This window comes from Cyanistes caeruleus, chromosome 20 (assembly GCF_971803275.1).
Source record: "Cyanistes caeruleus chromosome 20, bCyaCae1.hap1.1, whole genome shotgun sequence".
Classification (NCBI taxonomy): domain Eukaryota; kingdom Metazoa; phylum Chordata; class Aves; order Passeriformes; family Paridae; genus Cyanistes; species Cyanistes caeruleus.
The window spans coordinates 2,674,789-2,695,273 of record NC_141720.1 but is presented as its reverse complement, the minus strand read 5'-3'; the positions used below and the strand labels follow the sequence as shown (position 1 = coordinate 2,695,273).

General features: G+C 45.9%; 1 protein-coding gene across 2 annotated transcripts in view; it reads right to left on the bottom strand.

The window, feature by feature from the left end:
- PAPPA (pappalysin 1) overlaps nt 1-20,485 on the bottom strand; it is a 174,743-nt gene that overhangs the window by 36,261 nt on the left and 117,997 nt on the right. For both annotated transcript variants that reach the window (XM_086857797.1, XM_023938086.2), the window contains exons 11-14: nt 18,711-18,824; nt 18,175-18,310; nt 14,488-14,701; nt 5,178-5,349 (exon numbers count right to left, since the gene is read on the bottom strand). In XM_086857797.1, coding sequence (XP_086713923.1) covers nt 5,178-5,349; nt 14,488-14,701; nt 18,175-18,310; nt 18,711-18,824 — 636 coding nt within the window. The remainder of the gene's footprint in view (nt 1-5,177; nt 5,350-14,487; nt 14,702-18,174; nt 18,311-18,710; nt 18,825-20,485) is intronic.

Below are 20,485 nucleotides of genomic sequence, written 5' to 3'. Positions count from 1 at the left end.
ATTAAAAGCTAGAAGTGAAGAATCTAACTCATCCCTCCACACCAGAAAAAAAGAGAAGGACAGAGGTTAAGAAATGTGAGAAACCCAAACATGAGAAGGGGAAGATACTGGCGAGCAATCTGACCAAGCCATACAGCAGCACTCCTCTGCCTCCAGGGAATATTTTATTCAGGGCTGGTATGCTCACAGGAGATTTGCACCGCCGGCCATTGATCTGGGTTTATAAAAGGAAAGGGAATTTTTCTAGCACACATCAAAGGGACCTGGATTCCCTTTTTGCAAAAACACCCTAATGGTTTCAACAGAAGTTCAGACCTGTCTCCCTTTGATATATGGTTGCATTCAGAATGGAAAAAGCAGTCCCAGAGCTGAGAAACTGGACACTTCCCAAGTGGGCACAAAACCCCTTTTCTAGACTGTGGAGTTTATTTAAACAAGGAGCACTGCTGATGGAAAAAATGCCTTTTCTACAAACTCAGAGTAGCACATTCTGGGATACTCAGAGCCATCAGGTGAAGTGATATCGTGTGATATTCCCAATCATTTCACTCCCCAGTGCCTGTTAATTCTGCCTTTGTTGCTTATCAGAATATCTGTACCATTAAAAAGTGTATATAAACTATAGGCAGTTGATGCCCTGAAGATTCCAGGGGGTTGCAGTGTGGTGGCCACAGGAAAAGGGATAATACAGCATATTCCCATGCCTTGCAAACCATCAGCACTCCAGGATGAGCTGCTCCAGCATCCAACAAAGCCTCCATTTCTCTTTAACAGCTGCTGTCATCAAATAACACAGCAGCACTGTGGCTGCTGGAACTTAAAACATAAACCCAAGCTATGGATGTCAATAAACTCAAGCTAATGATGTCAGGGGCTATCCAAATGTTATGGAAAAGACAAAGGTCTTGAATAGTTTCATGCTGGATACTGGATCCGTGCTGAAGGTCTATCAGTGACAAGAGATTCAGCTCCAGGAATAAAGTTATTTGTGCTGCTGTGATCTAGTTTAGGAATAAATGAGTGTTCCTACTAGCTGATAGTGGCTGCTGAGACACAGTGTGGTGCACCAGGAAGTTTCTCTAACAGGGCTGCACGTCAGATGTACCTCTGCAGAACACCAAAGAAACAGTGCAAACTCAGAAACCAGAATATAACACAAACATTTAAACAAAAGCATTATCTGTGTGTGACAGTCACACCTTAGAAAGGGAATGTTTTTCCCAAGCTACCGCTTGTGAGAGTATTTGAGCTGCAGCCCATGATCTTTGTTAGCAGAAAGCAGCAGGACACCAGAGCCTGCTGGAAATGCCACGGGTCTGGGATCGCCCCTCTTTGGAAGGGAACCCTCTCCACAGTCATACTCCCACTGTCCTTTGTCTGTGCCCCTGTTCCAGACCTTGATATTAAAATGTTAGTAATTAACGTCTCCACGTTCTCATCTCTGGGTTTTTCTCCATGGTACCTTCCCCACAAACCCCCTCACCTAATCTCTCAGACCCCGATGGCTTTTCCTCTTCTTGGCACACTGGGAACGCCATTCCCAAGCAGAGAAGCTGTGTCCATGGGGTAAGACCCTGGCTACTCAGCTTTTCCCAGTAATTTGTTCCACATTTGGTATGATGGAAGCTGAGGTTTTCAAGGTCAGACATAATAATGGCACATTTTCGAGCATGTCTATCATGTCATCACTTGACATGTAATTTTGCAGCAGGACACAGCAGAGAGCATTTCCTGCAATGGAGATGAAGACCAGTGGCTCTGACTGGAAGCACAGAGGATAAAACTACCACAGAAATTATTGCTGATGGCACCCACCAGCTTTTGACTTTCCCCTCTTTCGGTGTCACACCTGAGGGAGGGATTCCTGTGGTGCCCAGGGACAGCACCCCTGGTTGCTGAGCAGGATCCTGTCCCTCCCCAGCTCCACACCACACCCTGGAGGTATTTTTGATAGACTCAGCCCTTGGATCTGGTGCTGGGTCTTAGTGGCAGCATCTGCCTCTGCCTTTTCAGCCCTCCCACCTGGAGCTGAGCAGGCACGTGCCTGTTTCGCCTGTCTGATCTGACAAGGTCACCCAGCTCACAGCAGCCCACACGAAGCACTTGGCTTTCTCATCTGCTTTATTAGCTGTCACTTTGGGCACTTTGTGCTGCTTTGACTGGCATCACAGCAACTGCTTCCCTTCACGTCCTGCCTTCCAAAAGAGGCTGAAACAAGGAGGGAGGGTGGGCAAGGAGGAAAGAGGGGGGAAAGAAATGGGGTCTCCAAAGAGACAGTGTGCAGTACAGTGAAGAGGATGCAAACTTAAACAAATCTGGTGCCAGAAAGATTTGTTCCTCGGGACTTTTAACAGCCTGGGAGAATTCATGTCTCCTTCCTGCTGCCCAAGATCCCAGCCGGCTCCTTCTTCAAGCGATGCTTCACGTGTGAAGTTTCCTCTCCTTAAAAATGAACAGCTGTGCCCTCCCCTCTAAGTATTCTTCCACTTCTGCCCACTACTGTGCCTCTAATTGAACCCACATGAGCAGCGCTTTCTTTTCCTGGCATGATTGATGATGCCTTTGCACAACATTAGGGAGCTGCTGGGTTTTAAATAACACCTCTTGACCAGAGCAGCAGTGGTGGTAGCTTCAAGGAGAGATGACAACAAGGAACTGAATGAGCGGGGCTTTCAGTGAAGGACAAGGGGGAGGAAAGCAGTGAAAGACAAAGGGGGGGAAGAGGAAGAAGACAAGAAAGAGTGATGGAGTTGTCAGAGGGGGTGGGAAGAAATCAGGGAGGGAGAGTGAAAACATCCCCAAGATCTTCTTTGTGAGGAAGATACATGAAGGATTTTGCTCCATCACTATGCAAACCCCTTTGTTGTTGTTGAAGTCCCTAAATGAGGATGAGAGTGAGCCCAAGAGTCTGTAAACAGCTCAGCTTTCTTTTTCTTTTCAAGCAGCAGTTTCTGCTGCAAAAGAGTGCTGGTGAGTTTTAGGGTTTGGTGATTTTTACAGGGTTTTAACAGAATTTGGGAATGGGGGCTTATTAGAGAGGGAATGAATGCACATTTTGCCCTAAAACTGATTAAAATGGTGGCTTCAGAACACACAGAGTCTAAAAAGTTCAGAAACTCTTAAGAAGATTTTCAAGGACCCTTTAGATGCAGAAGATTGATTTGAAAGGTGACTTGTGCCCCTACATCACTGAGCTGCTTTTGAAAATGAAAAACTCTCTTTGACCTTATTTTTTTTTTTTTTTTTTTTTGTCTTTCAATAAAATAGGGAACACAAATGTGGTTCAGATGCTAAACAAAGGTGTTTTCAGTGGTCTGTGAATCACCTTCACCAGCATGCAGTGGTTGTGGGCCACTGATGGTCAGTCTGCTCTTTGAGACCCCACCTCAGCCCAGCCTCCTTCCTACCCAAGAGTGTGGAAGCAAAAATAGGGAAGAAGCACAACACCTTTTGATATGAGAAATCCAGTCCGTGGATTCTGGACTTTCTCAGATAATTCATTTCTTGCCTACACATTCCACAAGTTCTAGTTTGAAGCACCTGACACAAAGAAATAAAACAAGATGATAGTGAAAGAAACTGTCTGTTCCTTTCCAGCGGATCTCTGAAGCACACTAATAAAACTTTAAAAGCATGTGTTTAATGTGCTTAGCTGGTCATGGGTATCTTTAAGATGCTCCACTCCTTCCCTGACTTGAACAGTGAATGTACAGCACTGAGCAAAACAAAGCCACTGGCCTGAGGGGGTTTTATTGGTGGAAAAAGACAACAAAGTGCAATAGCAGAGCAGGGTGAGAGGAAACGTGTTGTAATAGGCAGTGAATCACGTTAGCAAGGGGTGCTAAAATCCTCTGCTCCTGTCATATGAGTCTGATCAAGGCTCTGAAACCAAACTTCTCCCAGCAAAACCATGCCCAGCTGGCAGAGCCTCCCCAAAAGGTAATGCTTGCATTTAAATAACACAGGGCTGCTGAAGCATGCTCAGGCTGTTTTATTTGGTTTGGGTTCCCTCTGTGCTCCATGTACCCCACGTACAGATCCCGTCCAACAATTTCCTGGTTCAGCCATTCAGGCTCATTTTGAGAACTTGTTTTCTGTTCTGTAAAAATGCTCAGCTGGAGCTGGGGTTCTGGTGCTGATGCCAATTAGGATGGAAGAGGCCCAGCTCGCAGGGTCCTGTATTTGTTTTGTAATTGAGTTGAAAGGGCTGACTCATTCCCCTCCACTCTGTCTCCCCCCTCTGTGAGCTTATGAAGAACACAGGATTTCACAAGTACAGACAGGCTGCTGAGTGCTGCCCCAGCCCCTGGCCCAGATGTGAGTGCTGCCCCAGATGTGAGTGCTGCCCCCACAGCAAGGGAGAGAAGGGGCTGATGGAGGAAATGTCTCACTCAGAAGATGTGGCAGTGTTAGGTATGAGGGCACAAAGTGGGGTGTCAGCCCTGCATCCCCCTGTCCCCAGCATCCTGCTCCCAGGGCCATGCCACACGTGCACCTCATCCACCTCCCACTGCAGAGAGCACCTGCATTTTTTTTTTTATGTTTAAATAAATTGTTAGTTTTCCTCAATTCCCCCCTCACTGCATGAAGATGTGCTGCTTTTGTGGGACTGGATTATTAATGTACAGGTTAGAGAGGATGGGGAGCATTTCCTGCTCTGCTGGGGGACGTTTTTGGCGATTTGTCTGGAAGCAAAAAGGTTTTGGTGTTTCTTCTGTGCCTTCCATGTAGTACGTGTACATGAAGTACATGTCAGGGTGTGGTTGGGAGCTGAAACACTGCAAAGGAGTTAATACATTGTTAGCCTCAATCCAAGGACTGAAAATTAGGTACTTTTCCCAGAAATTGGTTGTGCAAAAACACAAGCATCCTACTCCCAAAACACCAACCCCACTGTTCGGCTGAGTAGAGCCAGTGAGATCAAAGAAGGACTGAACACAAAGTTTTTGGTTTGAAAATTTCTAAATTCAGAGAACATCTGAGCTCTGCTCATTGCCATTAACTCTTCCTGCAGAGTCAACGGGCTCCTGCTCTGATGGCAAGCATTTGGATAAGACCTTGTCCCAAGGCTGGGCTGAGATTTTAGGCTCCAGCCTGAGTCATTACTCAATTTCTCCACAGCTGTTTGCTCATCCTGTTCTTGTGCACCATAAAAAAATCACCCCAGCAGGACAAACCTGGCTCTTGACGAGCTCATCATCTCTGTGGATCTGCAGGATGTAGCCAGTCCTGCAGCTGACGTTGCACTGGGCGCCGCTGTCCCAGCCGGTGCCGCCGGTGCAGTTCAGCACCGCGTTCTCGATCTCCAGCCTCTGGCACTCGGTGGCTTCACAGGAGTAGTGGACACAACTGGGAGGGAGACAAGGAGTGGTGGTGTTATTTGTTAGCAGTTACTTCAATCCATTCCACCAGAGAGTTCTGAGCCCAGCTCAGGAAGGGCTCCATGGGCTCTTGGTGCGTGTCCTGACGGACAGAGGCAGTGGGCACGGTGATGACAATGACAGCAAATTACAGGTTTTGTAGCAGAAGGGAAGAGCCTGCCAATTCTGCAGAAATACCTTCTGTCCTGCAATATTGAAGTGCACTATGACCTCCCTACTCCTGTATTAATGTCCATCCATCCATCCATCCATCCATCATCCATCCATCATCCATCCATCATCCATCCATCCATCCATCCATCCATCCATCCATCCATCCATCCATCCATCCATCCATCTCTCCTGTAAAATCACCCTCCCTCCAAGAGCAGTCCTCATGCCCCATCCAAATTTAAATCTGCTGAATTCAGGAATGCTGATATTGGCAGTGATAAGTGTGCAAATGTGAGGCGAGGTTCCCTTGATAGACACTGTTATCTTTGAGAAGCTCAGCTGAAATTATCACATTCATTTTATTCCACTTCACAAGGAACACCAAACATCAGCTGTGTAGCTGTGTTGATAAGCTCTTATCAAGCTCAGCAGCATGCTGTCGTTTCAGATCTCTCCAGTTGCTGTCCTGCCATCCATAAAATCTTTCTCTCATGGAAACTGTCTGTTCTCCCTCTGGAAAATTATTGTAACATTTAGCACAACTTGCAAAAAGAGATTTTTGTTAAATTTTTATATGCACAGAGATGTCTGATTGACACAAAATCTTTCACCATCTCTGATGACAAACATTACAGCACATGTTCAAATGTGAGTATGGGGTAATCCCTCAACAAAACAGCAATGAAAATGTTGAGGGTCTTAAAGCATGAGGGGAGTTTTAGACAAGAGAGAGGGAATATTATTGCAATGAGGCTGGTAAAACATTGACACAGGTTGCCCAGAGAAGCTGTGGATGCTCCATCTCTGGGAAAATTCATGGCCAGGTTAGACAGGGCTCTGAGCAACCAGTTCTAGTTAAAGATGTCCTTGTTTACTGCACATGACCTTTAAAGGTCCCTTAAACACAAGCCATTCCATGATTCTATGTGCAAAGAGTTTCTGGATTAGAGATGAAATTTCTGGGATAAGGATCCCTACAAGGTGACATATCTCTGCTGAAACTGAAAATTAATTTAATTTCAATACAGTTAAATTAGTTCTGAAGAGGGAAAATGTTGACTTATTTCACCATCTGCTTGGGTAGGGAAGAACCTGGAAAAGAAAATTATAGAAAGAAAGGAAAGCAATGTATATTTTGAAATAGATTACAAGCAGTTATTCCTATCTCCTAGAAAAAAGAGTTAACAGCCACCAAAGCCCTGTTCAGCTTAGTAAGCCCTGACTTAGCACGTACGTGGTGTTTTGCTGTGTTCAAAGCACCCTGCAGACATTATCTAATTAATTTTTGTGACACCCCTGCGAGACACCTGGGCTGGTATTGTTATCCCCATGTTACCGATAGAGAAGCACATCTGCACATGTCTCTACTGAGCTCTAGATCAGATTAAATGACAGTATTTATGTACCTGCACAACTCATTTCTCTGTCCCAGACTAGTGCGATATGGGAAGTGCCCACTGCTTGTAATTTAAGGTCGCTTGTTCAGTGTTGGCCCTTCCCTGGAGTGTGATGAGCCATAAACAATTTCTACATTCAGAAATATTTTATTTCCTCATGGTGCACAAAGCTGCTGACAGAGCTGAGGAAGGAGAATTCCACCTCTGTGTTGGCCAACTCCATACCCTTGTATGTGACAAACCCCTGGCTATCAGCACAGCTGGGATGCTCATCACTTCTGCAGAATGGATGATCCTCTGCCAGAGCTGGCTTGTCCAGGGTGATCCTGCTTTTGGGAGGATCCCCAGCCACTAGGCAAGGATTTCACATGTTTTCCAGTCACTGCATCTCGCAGCCTGGGGTACAGATCTAAACTGCCATGGATTTCACTCCATAGGGATCGATAGGGCTGTGGATGGAGCAGTGCCAGAACAAGTGAGCAGCACATCCTTGTGCCCAGATGGCCATCACTGAGGAGAAAGGAGCTGAGGAGAACAGCCAGGTGTTATTGCCTTGAAAATACCCAACACAGATCACCCTGGGGTGTGAACCACAGGCTTTACACACACCTTTACACACCAGAGCCTCGCACCCTGCAGGTCCCTGAGCAGAGCAGAACCTTACCAACCTCCTCCTAACCCTACCAACCTCATGGTACTGCTGTTTGGTAAATCCTCAGCTGCCATCAGCAGGAATAGGTGAAGCTGGATGTTGAGTGAGAGTGTAAATGGTGAATGATGCTTTGTGGAACCCTCCCATTACACTGGCCCACGAGGACCAGCTCTCACTTTGCTCTCCTCCATTTCTCAGATGGTGAGGCTGCAGCACGAGTGTCCCCTGTGCCAGGGCTGCAGTGCTGAGGAAGTTGACTCACTGAGAAAAAAAAATAAGAGCACTATTGCTAAGTCACTCTCAGAAACACATACTGCAAACCTCAACTGCCCATTGCAAAACTGCCTCAGAATCTGAAAACCTTCCTCCATCAAAGTTGGAAAAATAAAATAATAGCAGACTTATTTAATCTAATCGTTATGTGAATTAGTGTTGCACTGAATTCGGCCTTGAATGGCTTCAGAGGGAAGGATGAGCCCAAGAAAACCCTTGTAATTTGCACAGAGGGAAATCTGAAGCAACGTCACCGCAGCCAGTGGCATCGCTTTTCATTTCCATCAATGTAAAGGAGAAAAAGAATCTGGTTTCTGGAGTTCACATCAGGACACCAGATGAGCAAGCCTGGGCTTAGAAGTCCTACAGAACTGAAATGCCACAGACAAAGGCATTAAGAAACACTTATTGTGATGTTCTTCTTTCTGTTTACAAGTCCCCTTGTGGTCTTCTGAAATGGCCAGGGAACATTTTTAGCCATCCCCTCCAGGCTCCAGATTATGCCTTGGTTAGCAGATCATCTGGGCAGCTCTCTCTGTCTGTAACTCTATATGAATGACTTCAGTGACAAACAATACAACCATTCACTTTTTGTAAAAAAACAACCACTGCCACCAAATGTTTCTAATTTAAATATTTCTGGTTCTCTAGCTACTGGTTCCAATTTGGTATCAGCTACTGTCAGCCATAAATCCCAATGAATTTTGAAGTCACGATCCTGAATTGAGCTCTGCAAAAGCAGAATTAGGAAGGAGAAATTAATATCTCCAAGTAGGAAGTTTAGACAAAGAACCCATCACATCCATTTGTGGATTACAGAAGCTCTTGCATGGGTACTGCCATTTAGCAGTGGTCAATCATCACATGTTCCAGAAAATGTGCATTCCTCAGGAAAAAACCAATATAAGAGCATCTGAGAATGAAATCACTTCGGCTTTAACTCATGTTGACTCCTAGCATAGGACAGTTTATCCTGTTTTCTTGCAGTCAAAATCGTGTGACTCCATCAAAACTGCCTATTTCAAACCATCCCTGGTCTATCCCAGCTCCCAAAAATCCTTACCAAGGTACAAAGTAGTCTGGAGCAAAGCTGCACAAAGGACCCAAGGACCACTGTAATGATTTGCTTGAACAAGTGTCGGTGCCTGGGACATTCCCTGACAAGGGTTTATTTTACTAGGTCCACCTAATTCACTTGTTCCTTTTCTTGCCCAGGCAGTGTAAATTTCCTAAAACATCTTCACACCGAGGTGAGTGCAAGGAGCAGTGCATTTCTTGCACACATTCCATTGCATGCTCAAAACAGATCAAGGCAGACTGTTTCAATGATGTAAAAAAGCCCTGGACTGAGTTAGCTTCACATGTAGGCTGAAGTTCTGAGCCAGTTCTTGCTTTATTCAAATCCATTCTGCCCATCCCAAATCTAAATGAGCTCAGTCATTAGGCTCTAAATCTGTAATTCTCTGTGCCAATATTGGCCCCAGTTCAGCAAGGCACTTAAATATGTGCTTAACTTCAAAAGCACAGTTAAGTCCCACTGATAGATTTGACTACAGGGGGATGTAAGCAAATAGCTCAGGGCTTTGCTAAATTGGGGCCCTAGTGACACAATCCTAGAAACATTTGTATTTTAACATGTTTATAGAAAATTATAACAATTAAGTGGAGCTCTTCCTTCCTCACATAAAAACAATCCAGGACTTCCTCTTTCAAAAAGCTTACAGCAGCCAAACTTTCTTTTCCTAACCCCAAGGTCAAGCGCTTTTCCAAGAACTTATCTTAACGTGGTGCCTTAATTATTTGTTTCCTTTTTGATGGTTCTGACATGTATCTAAGCTCAGGTGAGCCTAAAAGCTCATGGTGGGCACTTTTTAGGAGAAGGGCCACAAAATTATCTCTCAGACACAGCAAAAATCTCCCTTTTCCACAGTCTGGGCCAGCTTGGGCTGCAGATCTGGTTTTGTCCTATGCCACCATCCACACAACTCACACACCTTGAGCCTTCTGAGGGTTTTCTAACATATTTATCCTTGCAATGGGTTTGTGTTCTCCTCTCTAGAGGTTACTCTAAAGGCAAGAGCAGGTTCTCTCTCTCTCTCATCCAAACATATATGCAGAGGTTGCTAGCCATGTTTCTTTTTGTAGAAATTAACAAAAAAATAAAATAAGGAAGCTTTAAAAGGTAGCAATGACTTTTCTTCTAGCTCCAGTCTTCAGCTAAAGCACACTGCCTCCTTGTATTAACACAAAATCTTGATTATCTACCCAAATCTATGGGGCTGGATGGGCACTGGTGAACCTGTGCTGACTGGGAGGATCAAGCCCTTTCTTAAAAAGGTGTTTGCCTTCAAATCTGATCCATGGGAGTGACAACACGAGTGGCATCCCTTCAGCAGTGTCACCTCAGTACTGCTGGGTTTGACAGAGATCCCAGCAAACCCCTATTCCAAACTGGAAGGGTCAAAATGAAGCTAAATCCAGAGATTTACAGAAAACCCTTGCTCCAACCCAAGGTAAGCCCCCAGGAAAGGAGAGGCAAGAGCCAGTGCATCCCCCTCACTGTCCCCATCACTGTCAGGGTAAATTCTCCTTGGGGACAGGCTCTGTGCCCCGTGGTGTGAGCTGTTCCTGCCAGGGGGGTCCATATTGAACTGATAAAGCTCTCAAAGCCTCGTCACCTTGCCAGCTTGGAACTGGGACCGTGTCCCTGGGCATCAGCCGCCCCACAGGTCTCCCTGCCAGAGTCTGTCCAGTCAAACAAAGAAAATGCATTGCCTTCCACTTTAATAAAAGCCAAATGATGCCGTTTGCCAATTACCAAAACGGGGCGAAGGTTAAAAACCCATTGAATTATAACACATGTCACGGACCAAAGCTTCTATGATTAACAGTTCTGTGAGAAATTCATTAATTTCACCCGAAGCAAGCTGACAGAGATTGTGCTTAATGACAGAATGCAGGGCAGGGGAAAGGCAGTCGAACCGGGAAAGAGAAAGCTGCATTAATTCACAACAAAAAGAGACGAGGAAACCCGTTTTTCCCCCCCTTATGAAAAGGGGAAAAAAAAATAAAAAAAAATAACCAGAGTTGTAAAGAGCGGTTGCATTTGTTCTGCTGCTGAAGATTTATCTTCATCATTTCTTGTTGGGGAAGCTGACAGCAGGCGAGAGCAAGACAAAGAGAAGAGCTGGAGTGGGCTACGAATCCCTGGAGCTTGTTTGGGGCAGCAAAGGGTGCAGCTGAAAGGGAACCTCTCCAGAGAGGCTAGAGCAGGTGATGTTGTGGTGGCCAGGGGTGGGTCTCGGTCTACAGTGTCAAACACCCAGATATGCACACTTACAGAGGGAGGAAAACCCAAAATCTCCCCTGCAGAAGCAATTTTGAAGCCGTAGCAGTGAGGCTGTGCCAAGGTTTAAGCAAAGAAAGCAATGGAAAATCTTTTTGCTCCTGTCACTAGAAAGCACGAGGTGGTGACAGTGTGAGGCAAGAAGACTGGAGAGCTGTGGGCAGCCAGGGGGACTTGTCTAAACACAGAGTTAATGGTGGATTAGAAAGATGGAAACTCCTGAAATTCACAGTTCTGACGGCTGGATTGGGTGAATTGGGCTTTCCTGCCTGCAGTTTGCAGGAGAGGAACAGTGGCACCAGGACGGTGATGACAACAGGTCTGGTGACAATGGCAGGGAAGTGCCACCAAGGAAAAGCAGCACAAACTGCTGTGCCAGGATGGGTGACCCACAGCTGGTGTTTCCTACCCAGTGAGAAAGACAAAATCCTGAGTTTTGAGGAGCTACCATCAAAGGCAGCCACAGCACACCAGGCCTTCTTACTGGGTGGGAAATTACACCTCTGCTTCTGCACACCCAATTTCACCGTCCACTGCATGAGGCTACACTGGAAATAGTAAAAGTATAATAATTCAAGCTATAAAGCACAAGAGAAGAACTAACTAGGCCATTACATCTGGTCTAAGGATGCAATGTGAAAATAAAGAGTGTAATTTTTACAGCACATCTCCAACAGTGAGGTAAACTTCTGCTGAAAACAAAAAAAAGAGTTTGTAGTCACTGTCAGCAGAAAAAAAAAAAAAACAACTGGAAGAATAAAACTGGAAAGGAGAGGGTAGGAATTTTCAAACTGTAAATGTCTTCAGGAGGATGGAATGGATTTCTCAAAACAAATAACGATGACTGAGGACAACTAGCTATAAAGTTCAATTTGCCTTTTAGATTCAGGCTCATTTTTCTCTATAATATTAACTATAATACATATTTTAAGAAAGAAGAGTAAGCATGCTTTATTTTCAGTTATTAAGTTGTCACTAACCCATGGGAGGGATCCATTCACCCTCAAAATAAAAACCATGTTAACTTTTAAGGGACAATATATTTCTTTTCCCTCACAATTTTAAAATCTGCACCCTTGCCTAGAAATATCTGTATCTGGCTATAAACCCTCTCCAAGCAAAATAATTCTCCTTGAACGAGAGAAATAATATCTCTTGTAGAGAGAAGCCAAAAAGCAGGCAAAAATATCCATGTTGACCTAAGGAACATGAAAGTGGTAAAATTGATGATCACACATAGGAAGGCAAGTTCCTTTAAAAATTCAATAAATAGCTTAAAAATCATATTAGGCAAATGCAACCAGTGGGGAAAGGGGAGAAGGGAAAGTATGGAACAGGCACCCCAAGGGAATCTGATGGGCAGACTGTGAGCAGGGGAGGCAGAAAACCCACGTCCAGCCTCTGAGCTGGTTAAGAAACAATTTTTAAAATCTACCTTTCTCTGTTCTTCCTGGATTGGATAAAATAACCAAGGAAAAAGACAGCAGGTGACAGCAAAGGTGTCACCTCTTTCCTGTCTGCACAGCTTAATGCACGGCTTTCTCTACATCTCAGGTACCTGAACTGCTTTGAGTTTTTTGTGCAGAAGAAAACAGATCTGGTCTCCCCAAATAATCCCACCACAAGGCAGACTGGGGATGATTCCACTGATTCAAATTTATTTACTTTTAGGCTTTACTTCTGAGAGTTTCTAGTTCCATGACACGTGTGGGAAACTTTACAATCAGTCCAGTGCTGGAACCTTCAAGACCTAAAACGTTATTTTGAATGAGTGAGGCTCAGATGGGAGTTTGTGAGAGCAGGGGCTGAGAGGGTTCAGTGAATCCTGAAAACAAAATGATGCCAAAAAATCAAGAAGAAAAGTAGGAGGCAAAAGGTGGGTGATTCCTCCTCGAGGGATTTTTGAAGTTTGGGTTGCTGAGCTGCAGAGGCTCACCCAAGCTTTGTCTAAGGGGGATGCATTTTTTTATTACAGAAATAACTTTCTAAACACAGAGCACTTCTAGTTCCATAAGTGAATAAATGATTCAGTTCCTTCTGAAAACTTGAGAGGGCAGTGGAATGTGGCCCTGTGTCTCAGTCCTCCTGAACTCCCTGTTGCTTCTCACCATCTCCTTCCAGTGGGGCTTTCTTGCCCTTTTTCTGTCCTGCTTCAGGGCTGGGATTTGGCCACACTTCCACCACCAGACTTCTCATCTGAAATTTGATCCTGCTGTCTTTGGGCCTCTGAATTTATACAACCTATTGCACAGAATGATCAGACGCTTTGAATCTAGGTCAGAACACACTGACTGGATTGATTTAGCTATAGATATACTTTTTTTTTACTTTATTTTCCCTTCCCTCTCCCCCTTCTCACCCTCCTGCCTTTCCTGGAATAAAAGCAGGTCCTAAAAACAAGCCAGAACATTATCAAAAAACCTGACAGCTTGCTTAGGAGGCTGAGCAGAGGTTTGCTGGGATATGCAACTTGTTTTACTATTGCTGCCGCTATGGTATGACAACTGCTCACAACTTTGAATTCACAAAGGAAGGGAAAAAAAATATTCTTTCAGGGGTTTTGCTAAATTCTCTCCTCTTCTTTTCACTGCCTCGCTGAAAGGATCCATGAAGCTGCTGCACCAGAGGCCACGAAAGGTCACAATCTCTGTGGGATGCTGTAAAGCAGAGACTGAGAGGGGTTGGTGGTGATCTATTGATGTGTCTGTAATAACAACAAGAATAAAACGGTAGCCATAAACCTTTCATCCTGGGGGGTCCCACAGAGCTTTTCAGAATGGGGGCCAGATCCAGAGAGGTGCTGAGGGCCTGAGCCAGCAGTAAAAGCACGGCAGATGCTGCTGGCCATGGCCCTGCAGCCCAGGGCTGAGCGGCTGGCAGGATCCGGCCGCTCCGGGGCACAGGCATCACTCTGTGCCCACGCTGTTCCTCCCGTGGGAGCTCCCCGTGGCACTCTGGCACCACAAAACACTTCAGACTGAGCTGCTGTGAGAGTGGCCAGCACCACACTGGGCTGGGGAATGTGTGAGGAGAGAACTGGCCCCAATTCCAGGCTTGGCATAAAGGAGGGAGGAGAAAGGAAGAGGAAATAATTCACTAACAGCATCCCGTGCGGGTTAAATGTCCCATCCATCCTGATCAATGAGAACACTGCTGGTTTTTTACCCGTGACACAAAGGGGTCAGCAGGGTTCAGCTGCTGTGGCCCTCCTGCCTCCTCCCCAGCCCTGGCTGGCGCTGGGGGTGGTGGGTGTGAGGCAGAGGGAAGCGGGGCTGACACGCTCACCTCTGCTCCGCAGGGCTGTAGGTCTGTCCTTGCTGGCAGCTGCTGATGGTGATGGGGTCGAAGTTGTGGAAGGAACGCAGGGCCACCCCAGAGATGGCCACAAACTGGGAGCTGAAGCTAATGAGGACAGCCTGGGTGTGATAAAAAGGGTGACTGAGGTCATGGATGACGGGGATAATCAGGGGATTGTTCCTGCAGCTCAGGACGTGGACACCTGCCAGAGGAGAGACAAGATCAGAGGAAGGGTCAGGCTTAACACAATTGCTTCCCGAAGCCGTGGGCACTTCAGAGGCATTTCACCCAGAGGAATGGCCCTATAGAGCTGAAAAGTTATGGTAAGCTGCCTGGAGGGGCTTCCCAAATCGCTGCAGAGAGCTTAGCAGAGAAGCAGATCCCTCCAGACAGCTGAAGAAAGGCTGCCATTCTCCCCGCCAGCGCGGCAGGCCCTCGGAGCCGCTCCTTTAGACCACAGCTACGTTTCTATTGTGCTCTGGTAAATCAGGAGCAACCAGCACGGGGGAAGCAGAGTCACACTATTGTAAAACGGGTCCTGGAGGACACTTGGAGCCTTTATATGCGGGATCAAACAGTGCCGGCAGGCTGGGGGGCTTTGTGCACCAGGGCTGGGGCTGTGCATGTCATTAACTCTCAGTGTAAAACTTCTTTTGCATGAGTTTTCCACTAAATTTTCCCAGATTTGATTTTTTTCTTTAATGGTTTTGTGCCTTAGGGTATCTTGCTCTTTGCAAGAAAAGGCAGATTTGGTCCTGGAGATAGAAATGAGGGTGATGGAGACACTGAGGATTTTACAGGTGATCTCACTCGAGAGGAAATGATTTGTCTTGGGGAAATAAAAGCATCTCAAGATTGCGGTGCACAGAAACACCAGAGAGGTGGCAAGAAGACTTCTGAATCCCTTTTCTCCAGTGGAGAAGACACTCAGTGACAGCTGGGAAGAAATTCCCACCTTCAGGTAGAAGCAACCTGAATTCAAATGGGCCAAACCCATCTCAGGGGGAAGGCAGAGGACAGACAGGTGTCGGCTGCCCTCAAAATTCATTAATTGAGATTCATGGCCTGCTGGCTGCCTGCAAGGCTCTGCCTCCACAGCTCCATGGCATCACTCCGAGGATCAGCTTGGCTCCAGATCCATTTGCTTCACTGGAGCTCCCCCAGCAATGGCTTTGGCCCAGGCCCCTTGGCTACCCTGATACACTTACAAATTTGAAAATAAAATAAATTCTATTTGCATGTTTAACTGGCTCAGGGATTTCTGTTATTATTTTTTTTTTTTCCCTCCAGTTCAGATTTCTTGACTCAAAGGGGAAGGAATAAAAAGGCTTTCATTTTTCTCCTTAGAAAGTGATTTCCTGTGAATTAAGACACGCTCTTTAAACATCCATCTCCCACCCTCTACTTAAAAAAATCTTCCTGTAATAAAAAAAATAAAATAAAAAAGCAAGCCTCTTTTTGTTTTGGTCTTCACCTGACCCTGAAATAACCTCCCTGTCTACTTGCCTCCCACAGGTCTTTTGATATCAGCTCCTTGTGGAACAGTGCACGTTTCTCACTTACAAACAGGTGCAGTTAATACTCAAAATCCCGGGTTCCCAAATTCCTTGGAAGTTTCTGCCTTCTCTGATGGAAAGCCAAGAAAGACCTTATGGTATGAGGCTGTTTATTCACTTCTGGTTCATTCCTTGCACTCAGGTGGTGTCCAAACAGAACAGACCCTCAGAGCTGTGCTGCACTGCTGGTTATTTCTGACCCTGACCAGGAAAACGGTGGCTGGACCGGTCAGGGTTTTTAATTCCCCTGCCATAACCCATGAGGACGGTGCAGGTGCCCATGGGGGCAGTCAGAGCTGTCTCAGGATCATCCCTGTTTCTGTGGCTCTGCACCCATCCATTCAGCTCAGCAGCTGAGCCCTGGTGTCTACGATGGCTCTGAACCAACAGAGCTGAGGTGTTTGGCACCCCAACCTCTCCATCTCCTACCAGCACTTAGAAGCTTCATATTATTTTCTGGGAGTCCAGTTGCTCTGATCCAGGCAGGAAGCTGCATGTCTGGATAGGCTGTGCTTTGCTCATGGCAATGTCTTTAGCACACTGAGGACTGATTGAGATTTAAATTATTGCTACTTCCTTTTGGATGTACTTTTTGCTTGCCACGAACTTCTGCTTAAGGCTCCTTGAGTGTCTCAGTCAGTCCTGCCCCCAGTGCGTGCCAGCATTTGCATCCCAGCTGCAAGTTTCCAGCTTGCCATGGTGATAATTCAAACACATGAAATACAATATCCAGGAAAAGGACTTCATGTCACTGTCAGAACACAGAACAGCTCTGAGTGACAACTGCTGGGTAGCCCACCTACACCTCTCCTCTGCTACAGGCAGCCTCTTCTGAAAGGTCAAAGGGGCTTTTCCATGATGAAAGCAGCGTTTCAGCTGGGAGGACATCCAGACATCAGGCTGAGCCATGCCAAACTCATGTTGCAACTTCATTGAAGATTTCAAAACCTAACCCTCAGTTTCCTCTTTGCTCCTCTTTCTCTTCCTCTCCCAGTCTGCCTGTCTGTCCCTATAAAATGTCACATTAAGTACTGCTGGCATGCTCGTGTCTCCATCATTTATTTCTCTGAGGGATAGAGCTATGTGCCACTGTTTTGCAAAAGGAGGGTAAGATTAATCCAAGGGCTCTGGAAAACTGGGAGCCACCCTGACTCAACCTGCACAACTTGCTACAAATTTCAGTTTGTTCTTGGACAACAGACACCACACGTATTTCCTTTGTTTTCCTCCACACCCCACCAAATTTTGCATTATCCTGGGTGCTCATCCAACACCTGTCACTCTGTGTCCCTTCTCATCACTAGTGGGACTCTCATTTGAGTTTCAGCATGTTAAAATCAAAAACATTTTACCATTGCTGTGGTAAAACAGAAAGCTGGGAGGATGGGAGTTATGTTTCCTCAAAAACTTCTCTCAAGGTGACCTGGCCAGCTTTCTCCTCAGTGGAAAAAGGCAGAGAACATCTGGAAAGGGATTATGCAAGTCCTACCCTGACACAGGGTTGGGAGCTAGGGAGAGCTCCTGGGTTCTGGATCTTAAATGCAGCCTGGGCCAATTCACCAGACAAAATTTCCCCAGTTTAGTTCCCTGTGCCAAGGGTAGAGACAAAACCTGTCTATCCTGGCACTTCAGCCTGGCAGGGCCCTGGGGCTGGGCCTTCACCACCTGAAATACTTCACCTGGGGAATGCTGGCCATTAAATGTCTCTGGAGACCTCCCTGCAAGCAGGATTGGAGATCACCCAGCACTCCCTGTGAAACAGAAGCCTTTGCTGCAGCAGCCAGTGCAGGTCCCTCACTCCCTGCTCCGAGGAGTTCATCTGTAGCACCACCAGTGTCTCTCCAGGGCAGTGCTGGGTGTGAAGCACTGAGATAGTGCTGATTTTAGTGACTGGAGAGGAGCTAATCACCTCTGAACTGATAGTGAACAGCTATGGAGAAATGTCTGTATAAAATAACACATCACTTTCAACAAACTCCAGTGAGACTCAGGGCTTGGAGCATTGAGCAAGCACCGTTTTTGTCTAATTCTGAAAAAACTGAGCAGGAGTACTGGTGAATGGGAGCAACACCAGATTAAGCAAGCAGCGAAGATGGAGTTTAACACAACACAGTCTTACCAAGATCGTGGCTTTGCTCTTTGGTGTCAAACAGCTGCACACCGATGGTCTCCTGCTTCTGGTCCAGGTAGTAGGTCCCATCAGTGACCAAGTGAACAAGAACTGCTGCAGCCACCATAGGCTGGGAAAAATAAGCCTGGGAAAACACAAACCACACAAAGCCTGAGGTGGAGAGCTGTGGTGGGCTTTAAAAAATCCCCAGGAGTCAGTCCAGAACTTTGCAAAGAAGAATTCCCATGGCAGGTCACACAGAAATCTTCTCTTCCAATCCCTCTTACACAAACTAGATAAACTCAAGTCAAACAGCCCTGAAGCTGAACCCTCTCAGAAATTCAATAGCCTTATCACACAGGAGGGGACTTCACTGCTGACTCTAGACAGTTTTTAAAGACATTGTTTTGCTCTTTAGCTCAAAACATTCTTCAGAAAGGAGCAGCTTGGCCCTGGGAAGGCTGGCCCACAATATTTTGACTGCTGGAGAATCTCTGCAGAGGCAGGCAAAGTGGAAACTTCTGAATGATGTGTGCACTTCCTACCTTCAGCCAGAAAGTGGTCTGTGTCATGTGGGAGTACTGGAAGTTGGCTGTGCAGGGATACCAGGCATACTGGGAGACACCATCATTCAAGTCGATCACCTTGGTGCGACACATCTGCAGCAGGAAAAAAAAGAAACACCAAAACTGATGTAGAGGACAGCGAGGAGGGATTCTGACTGCTCAAAGTGGGGAAACAAAGGCTGGGTGCAATCCTAGGATGAAGTAATGCACCATAACTGTGCTTCTCAATACCATGAGAGTATTCCAAATTTCCAGGTCTTCCACCCCTGTAAGAAAAACTGAAACATGAAAAGGAGCTAAAGACTCACAGAAGCTGGATGGCAGCCAGCAATCTCCTCTGAATTTGGTACCAGGTTTGGTACCCAAATGGACAATGACTCTTCCCACTGGAGTCCAAGTGAGGATCATTTCTCAACACCGTGGCTCCCAGCACAGACAGTGTAGAGGTGCCTCCACAGTGCTCCAGCACTGCCCTAATTAAACCTGATATTACTGTAATCCCAGGGGAGCCACACATGGCCTTGTAAACTTGGAACCAGGAAAGTTCTGCCTCTAGAACCCAATTTAAGCAAGCTGGTTCCTTCCGTCACCAACCAGTTCTGCAGGTGGAATCACCCTCTCCCTACATCTGCAGCCTTTCCATGGCAAGCAGCAGTGAGTCTGGTGGCAAACTTCTCTTTTCAGTAAAGTACTCGATTCCCAAGTCCTGTTAGGGATGAAAAACTAAAAAAAAATATTGCCAGAATCAAAGTACCAGAGAGCCTTGCAGTGCCATCAGTATGTCAGTTGTGAAAATGAAGCTGCAAGAAATGATCAGATTCCCCATGAAAATGCACTGCTCAGTGAAGCTGTTTCAGAAAGGAATCATGAACAACTACAGCCTTCACCTCTACAGCAAACAGAAAGAAGGGAATGTCCACCATGGAAAAAATTACTGCTGTATTAGAGGGATACTTATAGCTGAGGCTCCTGGAGCATCTGAAAGATACCTGTTGGAATCACAACCCTTTGGTGAACTCACTGATTGTCATTAGCATAGGAATGGATGGAATTCCTTCCTCTGATGTGCTGTCAGTAAAGCTGTTCCCATCAGCAATTCGATTTTTAAAGCACAAAGAGAACCCTGAAGCCAAAGAAGAGAATTAACAGCCATCCAAAAACCTATGGTCACTTGATAATTCTGCATGTAAATGCCCTCTTGGTCTGGACAGACAAAGTCTGGGCACTGCAAAGAGAGCCTGGGATTCCTGGGAATGAGAAACCAGATTGGCTAAAAGTGAGGTAATCCCCTTTAAAACCTGAGTCCCACAAGATCCAGCACAGAGGAATCTTACGGGCAAAACATAAATCAGCTTTAATGGGCTGGAAGAAGATTTTTAGTTTATTTATTTTTTGAAACAACTGGGACCGAGCTTCATTGAGGCTAGCTAGTGGATAGTGTTACATTTTACAGCAGAGCAAGGCTTTACACAAACTATCTTTGGCATTTGAAATCAAGGCCAGCAGTTCGACATGTAACGTTTCGCAACGCTCCCTTCTGCCTTTTCGGCAGCCTGGCTCTTGTTGGGACCATGGTTTTTATTTTAATACCTCTCCAGCTAGGGAATTTATCTTACCCACATCTGCAATGTATATGGTCAGAGAGCTCTCTGACATGAATAAAGGTCTCATTACTTTTCTATTATTTTGTTCTTATTCTTACTTTTCCACCTGCTCTCTTGGTCCAAAAAGGTGGCTGAAGGAAATGCAAGCAC